This window comes from Acomys minous (assembly GCF_964271855.1).
Source record: "Acomys minous genome assembly, chromosome: 13".
NCBI lineage: Eukaryota > Metazoa > Chordata > Mammalia > Rodentia > Muridae > Acomys > Acomys minous.
Window position 1 is genome coordinate 111,808,256 of NC_140495.1, and position 14,388 is coordinate 111,822,643.

At 52.2% G+C, this 14,388-nt stretch overlaps 1 protein-coding gene across 2 annotated transcripts; it reads right to left on the bottom strand.

Annotated features, from left to right (window-relative positions):
• Nucleotides 1-7,819: 7,819 nt before the first annotated feature.
• Nucleotides 7,820-13,527, bottom strand: MUCL3 (mucin like 3). 2 transcript variants are annotated; one of them, XM_084753844.1, is made up of 3 exons: nucleotides 13,367-13,527; nucleotides 8,581-9,977; nucleotides 7,820-7,992 (listed from the first exon to the last, which is right to left on the bottom strand). In XM_084753844.1, exons 1-3 carry the CDS (start codon nucleotides 13,500-13,502, stop codon nucleotides 7,846-7,848), a joined length of 1,680 nt encoding a protein of 559 aa, XP_084609970.1. In that variant the 5' UTR covers nucleotides 13,503-13,527; the 3' UTR covers nucleotides 7,820-7,845. The 2 variants fall into 2 exon arrangements, with proteins under 2 accessions (XP_084609970.1, XP_084609969.1); XM_084753843.1 differs by having other exon boundaries at nucleotides 13,104-13,495.
• Nucleotides 13,528-14,388: the final 861 nt, after the last annotated feature.

Below are 14,388 nucleotides of genomic sequence, written 5' to 3' on the forward strand. Positions count from 1 at the left end.
AGGATCCTTCCAACCAACACACCTCCTCCTTTTTCTAAACAAGGCGTCTCTCGGTAGTGTACGCCACAGTGAGACACAGGCTCTGCCTTGGGAGGCTGAGTCTAGTGGAAGGAGGCTTAAGGCAGTCTGAGTCCCCTGCGAGTGATGAGTTTGGTCTGGACACTTGGGTGTTGCCAGCAGAGAGTACATGTGGTCGGATAAATCAGTGCGGCCAAACAGATCCAAATGAGCAGAAGGTTTGGGGGATACGGGGGAAGGGGCACCATATGGCCAGGATGATGGCATACACCTGGTCCGTCAACCTGACCTGCCCCCTCATCCTCCAGTGGGAGAGGAGAAGTGTCAGACAAGAGGAAACACTTCTGACAGCCTGTGAGCGGGCAAGTGCGCATTCTTCATGAGTGAGACCTGCTGTGAGGAAGCTGGAGATGTGAAGCAGCTTGGAATGCATGGGTGAGTCAGGAAGGTGTGAGAAAGGCTCGGGAAGGGGGGGGCGGGGTCGCCCCTGAGACCAAGGCAAGCGGCTGCAGTGTCAGGTGAGGTTCTGGGCTTCCTGAAGCCTGTATTCTACGCAGAGAAGCCGGTGGCTGTGTGAGAAAGAGACCCTGCCAGCCCAGCCCAGACTTAGCCGGAGGGAAGGGTCTTGGAAGCAAATTCAGAGCCCGTGATTTCGCCGCTTTCCAACAGCTGTGCCCTTGGGTGCTGATCGGAGCCCAAGTGAAACTAATCTCTTTACTCGTCCTCAGAACAGGAAGCCTGGAACACTTTAACAATTCTCATGACTCGTCTCTGAGGTCACGCCCTAATGCCACAGCCTCACCTGGGCTACAGACACCACTACCCCCCCCCTTACCCTCCTCGGTGCCAGGTTTATGCCATCACACCCAGCGGCTTTTTCCCCTTTTTGTGTCTGTGTGATGCTTGGGACAGAACCATGTCTGCATGCAAGGCAGCTCTGACTACCACCGCAGAGCTACAGCCCCAGGCTTTGATTCCACCTGATTCCTTTTTCTCCGCTGAGGGAAACTGAGGAAAACAACTTGAGCAACCTGAGTGGGTGTGATGGCACAAGCTTGGAATGCCAGGACTTGGGCAGGAGAAATAGAAGCATAAAGGGTTCAAAACCAGCCTGGGCTATGCAGTAAGTTCTAAGCCAACCTAGGCTACGTGGGAACCTGCGTTAATAAATACATCTAGGACACCTGCCCCCCCAAAAAACAAATCCCCAAACTAAAGATGATGGTGGAAGTTTGTGGACGCTATGACACACATGAAAGGCCCGTTTGCTTTGTCTTCTACATTTAACGAACCTCTTCTGTTTTGTGTGTGTTTGTTTCCTTGTTGGCTTTGACCCATGGTGTCCTTTTACATTTAAGATTTCTGATGCTGTGTGGCGTTCTCCTAGAGTGTCACCTGTAGACGTCATCAGAAGGCTGAGCTGAAGGCGTGACCTTCCTCAGAGAGCATGGATACTTTTTTCCAAGCACACACAGGCGTGACCACTTGAGGATTCCTTAAATTGGGTTACAAGATTGACGGTTTTTGTTCTGAGACAGGAGGACCTCGCTAAGTATGTAGCCCTAGCTGTCCTGAAACTCTAGACCATGTAGACCACGTAGACCGTGGTGGTCTTGATTTACAGAGATCCCTTGACTCTGCCTTCCGAGTTAGAAGTAAGGCATGTAGTGCCACATTTGGTCCTATTTAAAAAACAAAAATAAAATAGCAATTTTATGTCAGGCACGGTGGCATACCTCTTTTATGCTAGCATTCAGGAAGCAGAGGCTTGAGGGTCTCTGTGAGTTCAAACCCAACCTAGTCTACAAACCAAGCTCTAGGACTGCCAGGACTATGAAGAGAGACCCCTTCTAAATGAGCGAATGTGTTTGTTGGGGAGGGGGGTGTGTGTGTGAAGCACACAGGGTACTGGATCCCTGGAGCTGAGTCTCGTATGCTGGTACTGAGTACTGAGTTTGTTTCTCTGGAAGAACAGCAAATGTCTTTAACCAAGCCCAGTTTGTTGTCTCAATTTTTATTTTTAAAAAGCTTTCGTTGGGGCTGGAGGGATGACTCAGCAAATGAGAGCATTGTCTGTTCCCCCAAAGGACCCGGGTTAGGATCCTAACACCGAAATGATGACTCACAGACAATTAAAACCACATTTCCAGGGGTCCAATGTCCTCACCTGGATCCTGGGGCACGTGGCGTACTTACATACAGAAACAGGCAGATCTTTATGAGTCTCAGGCTAGCCTGGTCTATATAGTGAGTTCTAGGCCAGCCAGGCAACATAGTGAGACTCTATTTTTAATAAATAAATAATAAATTCAAGTCTTTTTTTAAAAAATAATTTTATTTAATTTTAATTTATGTGCATTGGTGTGAAGGTGTCAGATCTTGGAGTTACAGACAGTTATGAGCTGCCATGTGGGTGCTAGGAATTAAACCCGGGACCTTTGGAAGAGCAGACGGTGCTCTTAACCACTGAGCCAACTCCTCAGCCCAAATTCAAGTCTTTTTTTTTTTTAACACATTTTTATTGAAAATTAAAAATAATTCCTATTACATCTCATTTTCTATCCCATCTCATGCATCCTCCCATTCCTCCCTCCCTCCCACTTTCACCCCAATCCCCCTTCCCTATGACTGTGGCTGTGGGGGACCTCCTCCCCCTGAATATGGTGCTAGGGTATCAAGTCTTTTCTTGGTAGTCCTCTATCCTTCTTCCGAGTGCCATTGGGCCTCCCCCACAAAGGGACATGGCCAAATATGGGGCACCAGAGATCCTGTGAAAGTCAGTCCCCAGTCTCCACTTAGCTGAGGAGAATGTTCTGTCCCTTGGCTAGATCTGGGTAGGGGTTTGATGATGACTGCCCATTTTGTCCATGGTTGGTGCCTTAGATCAAGCAGAATCCCTGGGCTCAGATCTAGCCATCATAATGTTCTTCTTGTAGGTTTCTAAATTCAAGTCTTTTAAATAAGGACTCTCAACTTTGGCTGGGCACTGGGGAGGCAGAAGCAGATGGATCGCTCTGAGTTCCAGGCCAGCTTGGTCTACAAAGTGAGTCCAGGAGAGCCAAAGCTACACAGAGAAACCTTGTCTCAAAAAACAAAAAACAACAAAAAACAAAAACAAAACAAAACAAGACCTCTCAACACTACCAGGCTCAGCCTTCAGTGCCCCAGGACTGTGGTCATTCAAGGGACGTCCACTGTGTGGCTCTGGCTGGAACTCCTGTCAAATCCTGTTGTATTTACTATTTATTTCTCAAGGTGTACACGTCTTATCCTTCCCTGTACTGTGCCCACAGACAGGCAATTTTACTTGGATTTCCTTCTATGAAGGATGAATTTCGTTTTAGTCTGTACTCTCAGGGGTCTAGGCTTAAGCGAGGGTCTGCTGCGGCATGGGCCGCCTGGGCTGGCCCCAGGAAGGTTGAAATAACTTGAGCTCAAATTTCACAGGCTTCTTACTTCCCTGTTCTTCTATATCAGGCCAGGTTTGTTTGCTTACTTAGGGTCACGCCGCCCACGTAGCCCAGGCCGCCCACGTAGCCCAGGCCGCCCACGTAGCCCAGGCCGCCCTCGTAGCCCAGGCCGCCCACGTAGCCCAGGCCGCCCTCGTAGCCCAGGCCGCCCACGTAGCCCAGGCCGCCCTCGTAGCCCAGGCTGCCCACGTAGCCCAGGCCGCCCTCAAGCTCTTGCCCCTCTCCTCTAACTTCAGCCCTCTGCGTGCCAGCTCTGCGAGGCCGCGTCACGATGCCTGACCTGCTCGCTTTCGCATCTCAGCACCGCTCACTTTCCCGGCAACTCCACAAATCCCTCCCGTGAGAAGATTCACCAGCCCATCTCTCTTCCTTCAGGGTGTTTTCAGAGAGGACCCCTGGCCTGTTAGGTAGTGTTGTGGTTTCATTCTGTTGCTGCGAGGACCTGGGTTTAATCCCCAGGACTCGTGTGGTAGGAGAGAATTTGCTTCTCCAGGTTTTCATCTGACCTCCATGTGAGAGCCATGTGTGCTTGCATCCTGCCTTCTGCCATCAGTAAACATATGTAATAAAAACTTTTTTAAAAATTTTATTTAAGCTGTGCAGTGGTGATGCATACCTTTAATCCCAGCACTCGGGAGGCAGAGGCAGACGGATCTCTGTGAGTTTGAGGCCAGCCTGGCCTACAAAGCAAGTCCAGGACAGCCAGGGCTATCATAGAGACACTGTGTCTCCAAAAACCAAAAACCAAAAAAACAAAACAAAACAACAAAAATTTTATCTAAGTGTCACCCAAAATCTACAGTTTGGATGTAGATCTCTCCCCTTTCCAGTGAGAAGCTCCTTAGAGTCTCGGCCATGGTGTCTATCGATACAGGACCTGACCTTGGGGGGGCCACAGCTTTGTCCCTCAGTTCTTGGGTGACCTGGGCTAGGACCAAAGCCGTTCTCCACTCAACCCTCTGGCATGCTCTCGGTGGTCTGGCAGGGCTAGGAGTGTTCCCTGTACCACGCATGTCCACTTTACCACGCAGGAGCTCAGCCCTACAACACGCTTAGCAACTAAAACCAGAGAAATGAGTGGGGAGGCGGGTGGTGGTGGTGCTGATGAAAATACCCAGGCTGTACACCCAGGCTGTAGGTATCACCAGGAACTGCTGAGATTGTGCTAGAGTCCATCCCAGGAGCCGTGGGATTGCATCACATGGGGACAGGAGCGGCGGTGGCCACATCAGGTGGCTCTGGTTTCTGTGGAGGACGCTGCCGTTACCCAGGGTCTCTCATGGAAGCTGCCATGGTCTCACAGCTTGAGCTGGGAGCCAGGGGTGGACACAGATCCTGCAGAAGAGGAAGTGACAGTCTCAGAAGTGGTGGTGGGGGGGGGGCTCCATGATTCTCCCAGAGACACTTGCGGCCTCTGGGTGGTCTCGGCTGAAGACAGACCCTAGTTCCCACAGAAGGTGTGGTGGTGGTGGTGGTGGGTGTGGTTAAAAAGGAAGCCGTGTGGCCTCACAGGGTGTGGCAGACACATGTTACCATGGAGCCTGTGGGAGGACACCATAACAGTAAGCAAGGTGATTTTTGCGAAGACCCTATAGATACAGAGGCCTGTGCAGTTTCAGAAGCGGAGGGAAAGGAGGGTCCCTAGTGTGATGGGAGGGTCGAGCAGTATTTGTGGAAGCAGAGGCCCGACAATGGGTAGTTTTGTGTACTTTGGCTTGGCTGTGTGTGGGAGAGAAACCTCCTCGGCTGCCCCATCTGTGAGCAGGGCAGAAACTGACCTAGTAGATCTCATGCTGGGAGGAGGGACCATAGAACCAGGAGGTGTCTCTGTTCTGAAAAGGAACAAGATCCACCCACCAGGTGGAGGAGGGAGAGCCGGCACGCTGATAACCAGAGCCTAGGTCCCAGCCGCTGATAACCAGAGCCTAGGTCCCAGCCGCTGCCCTCTGGGTCATGGGCACTCCAAGCTCCCGGCAGTGACCTCCAGGAAGCACAAGGATATAGGCCTGCAGAAAGCCTCCCGAGCTGCTTGTCCTGTGGGCCCAGCCCTGAGCTCATTAAAGGACTTCCCGGTGGCTTCCAGGTGGTAATTAGTGAAGAGAGTCATGGCCCCCAGGGGACCAGTCCTCGCTTGGTTGGACCCTAAGGGAAGGCTGCTCTTGTTGTTGTCCTGTCTGTGTTGGAGGAATTCAAGGACAGGGGCTGGGGCTAAGGGGTTTAGCACCTCTCCCAGGGTCACTCGAGTCCCCTTCACCAGGGACCTAAGTCTAGGGTCCCTCTGGCCCCTGAGATACCTATTTTCCTTTTTCTTTCTCTCTTTTATTTTCGAGACAGGGTTTCTCTGTGTAGCCCTGGCTGTCCTGGACTCACTTTGTAGACCAGGCTGGCCTGGAACTCACAGCCACCCACCTGCCTCTGCCTCCCGAGTGCTGGGATTAAAGGCGTGCGCCACCTCGCCCAGCAATACCTATTTTCTGACACCCAGCTTCCTGTCCCCAGCAGATCCTGTTGCCTGTGGGACATGCAGAGAGAACGCGGGCCAAAGCAACCCAGATAGTTCAGGACCAGCCATTTCAGGGCTGGGGATTACTGACCTTGAGGGACTTGCTAACATGCAGAGACAGAGAGACGAAAAGTGGCAAACAGTGACCGCTGACCCTGCTGGCCTGGTTAAGGTTAGAGTTGGCACAGCGGGATGCCTTGTCAGCCGCCTTTCTTCAGGGTCAGTGGACATCAAGGCTCTGTGGGTGATGGGCAAGGTTCTGTGGGACTCATAGTTTTGGCATCTTAACAGAGAGACATGGCTGCTTATAAATACTGGTTTAATTGTGCGGGTTATTTAATCTGCACCACACTTCCTGAATGCACAGCACTTCCTGTCTGAGTAGTACTTCCTCTGATGACTTTTGTGAAAGTCTTTTTGTGTTCCTGCATTTGTGTCTCAGGCGGGAACCTTATCCTACATGTCTTTGTATCAGGAGACTGCGGACATATAATAAATGTTTAAAAATGCAGCTTATGTGCTGGAGAGATGGCTTGACATTAAGAGCATGCACTGTTCTTGCAGAGACCAGAGTTTGGGTCGCAACACCCATACTGGGCAGTTCACAAGCAACTGTTAACTCCAGCACCAGGAGAATCTAGTGCCCTCTTCTGGCCTCTGTGAGCAACTGCGTCGTGTACACACACACACACACAGACACACACACACACACACACACACACACACAGAGTCTTGGGGAAAAAAAAAAGGAAACAAAACCTTTATCAATCCTGAATTCCTCGCCTCCCTCATTTTGTCACCTTGCAAATAAACCCGTAATGAACTGAAATGAGCTTTTGCCTAAACCCAGAAATGGAAATTTTAGGAACAATAGAATTTTTGTCTCCTCTCTCTGGTCCTTTCAAAGAACTCCAGCCTCTCCTGTCCAGGTCACCCCGTAAGGGCACAGAGCCAGGGGATACGAGTCAGTTTCTTCCACCTGAATATTCAGAGTCCACACTTTACAAATGCTTTATTATTACAGAAATCCAGCAGAGGGCGCCTGTTCTCCATCCCACACCGGATCAGTCCCAGGTAAAAGGAGTGGGATAAATTGCCAAAAGATGCAGGAACACAGCTGCAGTGGGCACACAAGGGAAGGCTGGAGAGGAGGCTGTGTGTGTGAGACCACAGGCAAGCACAGGCCCCTCTGTGTGTACCCACCCACAAACGGAAAACCCACCACAGACATCCAGAAAAGCCAAGGAACTCACGAGGAAGAGGGAAAAGCCATGCAGTGGAGGAATTTTGTGATGTTTTGTAGAGTGGGGTCTCTTTCCTCAGGCAATGAAAGAATGAAAAAAAGAAAAAACTTCAATCTTCCTTTATTCTTGGGCCCTTTTTTAAAAATTAATAAAAAATAAGATCTAGTGTCTTGGAAATTCAGAAGTGTGTGCATTTTAAAGTGGGGGTGGAGAGAATTACTATAAATCAGTTTTTAAACCTGGGCATCTGTCTTCGCTCCTCCTGCCTCCCAGGGTACTACCTCACCGTTGGCGTGTTGCCTTCTGGGCTGCCTGTGCCTCGCTTAGACACGCCCACTCAGAACTTGGGGGGCGGGGCCGGCACTGGCCCCGCCCCGGCAGCCTATTTAAATGCCTTATTCTCACACCACCACTTTCTATGGAGAGCGCTGGCATTGTTCATTCATTCTTCTCATTCCTCCAACTGTACATCTGTCACCCTTACCGCCTCCTCACTCCTCAACTTGTCCGTTAAGAACATGGCCGACGGGGACCACAGCTCTTATCCGTCCGTTTTGCTCCCCTTGCTACAGCTGGAGGCATGGGAGAGCTGGGGGTGCAGGTCTCAGGATCACGGAGGGGAGGGGATCTGGTTTGGTTTCAAATTCTGCTGCTCCATCAGGTAGACTGGGTAGGAATTGCGGCCCACTTTGTCCTCGGGGTCCGTGTCCTCTGCGTCCTCGGTCAGAACGTGGCGGCCACGTGATGCACAGGAGACCTGAGACAACAGAGGAAGGAGTAAGAACATGGCCACCTGTTTGTTTGAGTTCCTCAGCCACCCCTGGGGGTAGGGGGCCTTTTCTCTCTGATCCTGTGCCTTGGCCCTTCTCCTTGTCCAAGACTCTGTGTAAGCTTGGGTCCGTATTCCAGACCTGGGTCCAAATCACAGTCCAAGATCCCATCTATGCCGGGGCGGTGGTGGCGCACGCCTTTAACCCCAGCACTCGGGAGGCAGAGGCAGGCAGATCGCTCTGCGTTCGAGGCCAGCCTGGTCTACAAAGTGAGTCCAGGACAGCCAAGGCTACACAGAGAAACCCTGTGTCAAAACAAAACAAACAAACAAACAATCCCATCTACAACCCGCTTCTGCCCGGTCCACCTTGCCTCATATCCCCACCTTCACACCCAAGACTGTGACCAACTTCTAATTTATCTCTTCACCTCTTCCCTCTCATCCCCAGCCTTCTATCTCGTTCACGTATTACGGATTAGTCACTCTCCCCTTGCTTTCACCCCCCACCTGCAGCTCATTACTCCCTCTGTTCTCCTTCTCTCCCCCCCCACCCCCCTGCCCCGCGGCCCTTACCAAAAGGATCAGGCCAAGTAAAATCAGGAGGAGGATGACAGCCATGAGGACCACGACAACGATGGCCCACGCAGGGAACGGATTGCTCTCCCCCCTCGCCCCAGCATCCAGGAGGCCTCCGGGTGAGCTGTGCGTGTTCTCCTGGGGGTAATGAGCCTCTGAAGTGCTGGGTCTCAGGACCATTCCAGATGTCGAAGAGCCGACGAGTCCCTGGCGCGTGGTCTCGGTTTTGGGGAAATGAAGGGAAGGAGTCGTAGCCTTGTGCTCCGTGGACTTGACCAGAGGTGGTGGGGTCACTGAGACTGTTGCTGTTTTCTCTGGGTTTCCTGTGGCCTTTATGGTCTTTGTGGCTGGTGTGGTTTTCATCCAGAATACTGTGGAGCTTTCAGAGACTTCCGTGGATTTCCTGGTGGTTGATGCGGGGACTTCTGTGGGTCTCCTAGTGGCTGATGTGGGTACTTCCGTGGGTCTCCTGGTGGCTGATGTGGGGACTTCCGTGGGTTTCCTGGTGGTTGATGCGGCCTCTTCTGAGTTGTCTGTAGACTTTGCTGAGACGTGGGTTGTGTTTTCATTGGCCACTGTGTGGTGTTCTATGGGCATCACTGTGGCTCCCGTGGTACTCTTGTTAGCTGATGTGGTTTCTCCACTGTGCTCTGTGGGCGTTGCTTGGGCTGCTGTGGTTTTCCCACTGGTTGGTAGACTCTCTCTCTCATTGTGCTCCGTAGTCATTTGTACAGCATTGTCTGGGGACAGAGTCCTGTGGTCTTCAGCTCCTGCTTTTCCTGGGGTGCTTGGAGTCCTGTACGAGGTCCTTGGGGCTTCTGTGGGTTTTACTGAGGAAGAAGTGCTTCTCTTACTGAGTTCCGAGTCATGGGGGGTAGTGGTGGCCTTCTGTGAGGTGGTCCTTACCTTGCTGCTGGTCTCCACAGGACTCGCTGGGGTACCCGAATTCCTCGTCGATCTGGTTTTGCTTGTTGTGGACTGACAAGTTCTCCTTGGTGCTGAGGTTGAATGTTTTCTCTCAGATCCTTTCTCTGTGTTAGTGGACTTGGGGTCACCCGCTGAGCGTCCGTTGCGGATCATCGGGTCTTGTCTTTGGCGGCTGGTGCTCTTTTCCACAGTAGGAGGCATTTCACGACGAACAGTGGTGTTTTGGGAGTCTGTGGCTTTGGAGTTGTCTATAGGTTTGTGGGTTGTTTTGGCAAGACGTACGGTGTTGCACCGTTTCTTGGGCTCCTGGGTTGCCGTAGAGTTGGGGGCGGCTGGAGGCCGCTGTCCTGAGTTCGGATCTGCGTGGTCAGAGGGAGCTCTGTGAGTGAAGCCGGGAGTAAGGGGGAGTAAATGATCAAATATTGAAGTCTCGCCAGTCTTCTGAAGTTCCTGAAATGTATTAGCACCTGTCGGGGAGAGAGACAGAGAGAGGAGATGAGAAACTTCCCTGACGTCTTGCCGGCCTCTGCAGTGGCCATCCTGGGGCATGGCTGTCTCCTCAGGGCCGCTCATTAGAATACCACACTGCTCAAGCCCCGTTCTCACCTCTCACTTCTCACCCCTGAACTTTTGCTTAAACTGTGGGGCTTCAGCAAGAAGGGGCCTCTCCCTGTTCCCACATCCATTCCTCAACTTTCCTTCTGGCCTCTTCCCCCATTCCTCTAAGCAGATAAGATCTAGAGCCATCTCTCATTGGTTGATGGGGTCTCTCCCACGTACCCTGTGGGCATTGCTTGGACTCTTGTGGCCCTCTCGTTGCCTGACACACTGCCAATCAAAAACATCTTTATTTATACCTTTTTTTTGCCTTCCCCTTGCTTGTGTGCCTGTCAACACCTGCTTCCCACCACACCTATCCAATCTTAAGGTTCCGAGAGCAGGGCTGGCTGGCACTTTGCCGTCGGGTATTCCTTTAGGGGTAATAAACTCGTGGACTAGAACCCCCTTTGCTTAAAAGAGCTGAGAGGAAAAGGGACCCATGTCAGGATCTTCGTCTTTCTGTAAACATCCCAGTTCTGTCCACAATGTGACAGTGAGAAACTGAGGCAGGCTCCGGGCAGAACTTCCCAGTGAGAGAGGTTCTGAGAGGAGGAAGGAAGAGGGCCCAGAAAGATGGGAAACTTTCATCCTGGTGAGGAAAGTCAGTCTGAGTGGGGGGAGGTCGAGACAGCAGCTCAGTCTGTGCAGTCTACCCTGACTGGGTCCCCTTCTTTGTACACATGTCGGGGAGTAGAAGAGGGTGACTCTCTTGACAGGAAAGGATCTCTCCCTGTGGGTCCTGACAGTGGTAAGCGAGGCAGCTGGATTCTGGGAGGAGTTCTGTTTAGGGACAGGGTGTGAAGGAAAATGAAGGAAAACAGCCCTATCGGTGGACAGATATGGGCCTCAAGTCAATGAAAAAAAAAAAAAAAACCCAACCAAACAAATAAACCAAAAAAAACTAGATAGGGACAGAGGATGTATCTCCAGTTCTGACCAGAATACTGAGAGCCAGGAGACTGCCAGGAGTAGAGCGACATACTGAGATTGTCCGCACTGCTGGCTCAAGGTGGCACCCAGGACCTGTGACCCAATCCCCATCCCGGGAAACTGAGATCCGCTCCCCCCACCTCCACCCTTTCCTCTGATGAGCAGGAATTCAGTCCCAGAGAGAAACCCGTGGAAGAGCGGACAACAAGGAGTGAGGAGACTAGAGAAGCCCACATCCCGTGGGAAAGCTGTTTCCAGGTACCAGGAGGCGGCCTCACTGTTGCTCTACTCTCTGCTTTCCTTAACAGCATTTTCCTCTCACTTATTAGGAGCTCCATTTTCCAGGAGCCGGAGTGTAGATCCAGACCGGCTCCCAACGGAGTTAAATGCTTAGTCCCAGTTTGGCACGACTGGGGCGGGGAATGGGACCTTTAGCGGGTGGAGCATGCACTTGAAGAGACCGTTAGGATGCCAGCTCCTTTCTCTGTTCTTGACTGATCAGTGAAGCGCCTCACCCTGTCACACACTCCCATCTAGGTGGGCGGCACCAGGGCCAAATGCCATGGACGCCATCGTCGAAAACTACACCCCAGGACACAGCTTGTCTGCATAGGTCAATAATCTCAGGTATTTTATTATAGTTACAGAGCGCTAACACTGGCGTGGTGGCGCACGCCTGTAATCCCAGCACTCGGGAGGCAGAGGCAGGTGGGTCGCTGTGAGTTCGAGGCCAGCCTGGTCTACAGAGTAAGTCTAGGACAGCCAGGGCTACACAGAGAAACCCTGTCTCAAAAACAACAACAACAAAACAGCAAACCCAAACAAACAAAAACAGAAAAAGAATGAAAGAAAGAAAAGAAAAGAGAAAGGAAGAAAGGAAGGAAGGAAGGAAGGTAACACTGTAGGCCAGGCCCTTGATTTCTTCACAAAGATATTCTTTCCTGATTGTGCTTTCAGGCCTCACCAGGCTCTTAGAAGCTGCCGGTCTCCCTTATTTTTCCAAATATGAAACTGGAATCTTGCAGAGGAAGTGGCCACCCTTTGGCAAAGCGGCGGTAACATTTGTTGGGGGTTTCCTACACTCCTCCTTTATTTTCCCCAAGAACTGTCCTCTCTCCTCCCAGTTTTATACCTGAGGAAACAGAGTTTGGAGTCTCACATCCGTTAGAGATGTGGGAGTTCTGCCTTTTTGTCTACGTGATGAAGACCCTCCTGTAGACGCCTAGGTCCCCCCCCCCACAGTGCCCCCTGGGTTTGGCATCTCTGCTCCCTCGTGCTGTCTCAGCAGCGTCTGTTAACTAAGTGAACTTAGCTGAGCCACCTCCGCCCCTAGCATCTGTGGTATCCAGGCTTTGGGATGTTTCCCACTATCAGATGGGGACAGAGCCTCACTGAGCTGCCATGAGGGTTTAATGTATTAACATGGATAAAGTCCCCGGAACTATGCCTGGTGCAGAGCGGGTAGTACCCCAGCCACTGGCACTGGCTGGCAGCATCCTTCCGGCTTTACCGTCGGCAAGCGAGCCAAATGGCTGAGTCAAGTGGAGGAGCCAGGTCTGGTCTGCATGGAGTCCTCTGAAGCCTACTCCATGCTCTCGGCTCACAGAACTTGCTGCCCTCCACCCTCCACCCAGCTGTGTGACTTTGAGCAGGGTCCCTTAGCCCCCCAAGTGTCATTCCTCACCTGGAAGAGGGATACCGTTGACCCTCTGAGGGATGTTAAGGAGATAACGAAGTACCCTGAGCATCAGTGAGCTCCTTACACAAGTGCCCAGTGTATGCCAGCTCCCTCCCCTGGTCCCTTAGAGCTAGCAGCCCACATAGTGTCTTTATGCAAGCTTGAGGCTCTGGGCAGGTGTAGCCCCTCAGACTGTGCCTTAAAAGAAACAGCATGAACCAAGAGTCCCTCCAGTATGTCGTGAACACACTAGGCAGCCCTTCATGGCCATCTGAGTCACTTGCCTTCATTTCTGTGACTGGTAGCCCAGTCCCAGAAACAAGCTCTTCATGGTTTCTACAACCCCCACAAAGCAGTGACCCCTTTACCTCTCTGGGCATCTTACCTGCCTCCCAAGAAGCTGGAAGGAAGAGGAGGCAGCAGAGGAAGCCGAAAGTGGAGCAGAGGCCACTGGTCAGCTGAGCCATGTCACAGCTAGGAGGTTGCTCAGGGACCGTAGGCTGGGGACCCTTCATCTTATAAGGGGTCAGGTTTGACGTCATGGGGGCCGAGGCTACTCTGAACTAAGCCTTAAGCAAATGGAGCTGCCCCACCCCGCAGGGGTGCCCTGATAATGGGAGACCGCAGCTGTGTCATGGAGCTAGGTACCTGGGTTCCACCAAAGGGGTGGGATCTGGGGACGTGGGAAGGGTCTGGGTGGAGTACCCAGCCAGCCTCCTGACCCAGCCCCTGCAGAAGGAAGGGCTTGTACGGAGTAGCCTGCAGGCTCTGAGCCAATGTCCATGTTCTAGAGGGACTGGACAGAGTGCTGGACGGGCCTGGGCGCTGGGAGGAGGCACACTCACATTCCTGTGTCTCTGGCGTCAGCCAGCTCCACACCCCTTACTCACACATGGTCACACTTTCTACCCTGGGTGGAGCTGTCCCAAGACCAGGTGAAAGAGCAGCGAAGTGGGCAGCCCGCATGTGGCCCATGGCACACGGACAGCTGCTTTCAGATGTAGGAGATGATAGGACGGGCTGTGGGGACAGCCGAGGCAAATACAGGGAAGAGACAGGAGGGAAGCCTGGGACTGGATCACATGTCCAGTCTATGGGGACTTCTGTCCTCCCTATGCCTCCCTATCATCCCAGCCCAGCAGCTGCCTCGGCTTCAAAGCTGCATCTACCCCTATAGAGTATGGATCACCTATAGAGTGTAGATACCTATAGAGTGTGGATCCCCTATAGAGCATGGATCCCCTATAAAACGTGGATCCCCTATAGATCGTGGATTCCCCATAGATTGTGGGCTCCTATAGACTTTATATAGAATGTGGATCCCCTATAGAATGTGGACCTCCTTCTAGAAGCTCTGCCTCCCATTCTTGTTGAAGGTCTCAGTTGTGGGGCTCAAAGTCGAGCCCCTCATCTGAGATTTCACCTGTTCCCTGCCTAAAGCAAGCCTTAGCTTGAACATCAGCTCCACAGGGGCTCCTGAAGAGAGAGCTCCCCCCACAAGCTGGTTTATTTGAAGGCCTCCTATACCGTGAACTCCCCATCACACAGGAGACAGTCAGTCAGTGGCGGTGCTACTTTGCCAGTATCCGGGGTGTGGCTCAGTGGAGAGAACTTGCAGTGGGCTCACACCCCCAGCAGCCTAGGAAACATGAGTCTCCAGGCTCCATTGG

Bases quoted from the DNA above. Each gene is read 5' to 3' on its own strand.
- MUCL3 (XM_084753843.1), bottom strand. From the start codon at position 13,260: ATGACGTCAAACCTGACCCCTTATAAGATGAAGGGTCCCCAGCCTACG. The intron at 9,978-13,103 runs GTAAGATGCCCA...TCTCCCCGACAG, and splicing joins TCCAGCTTCTTGGGAGGCAG to GTGCTAATACATTTCAGGAA. The intron at 7,993-8,580 runs GTAAGGGCCGCG...CTGTTGTCTCAG, and splicing joins TACTTGGCCTGATCCTTTTG to GTCTCCTGTGCATCACGTGG.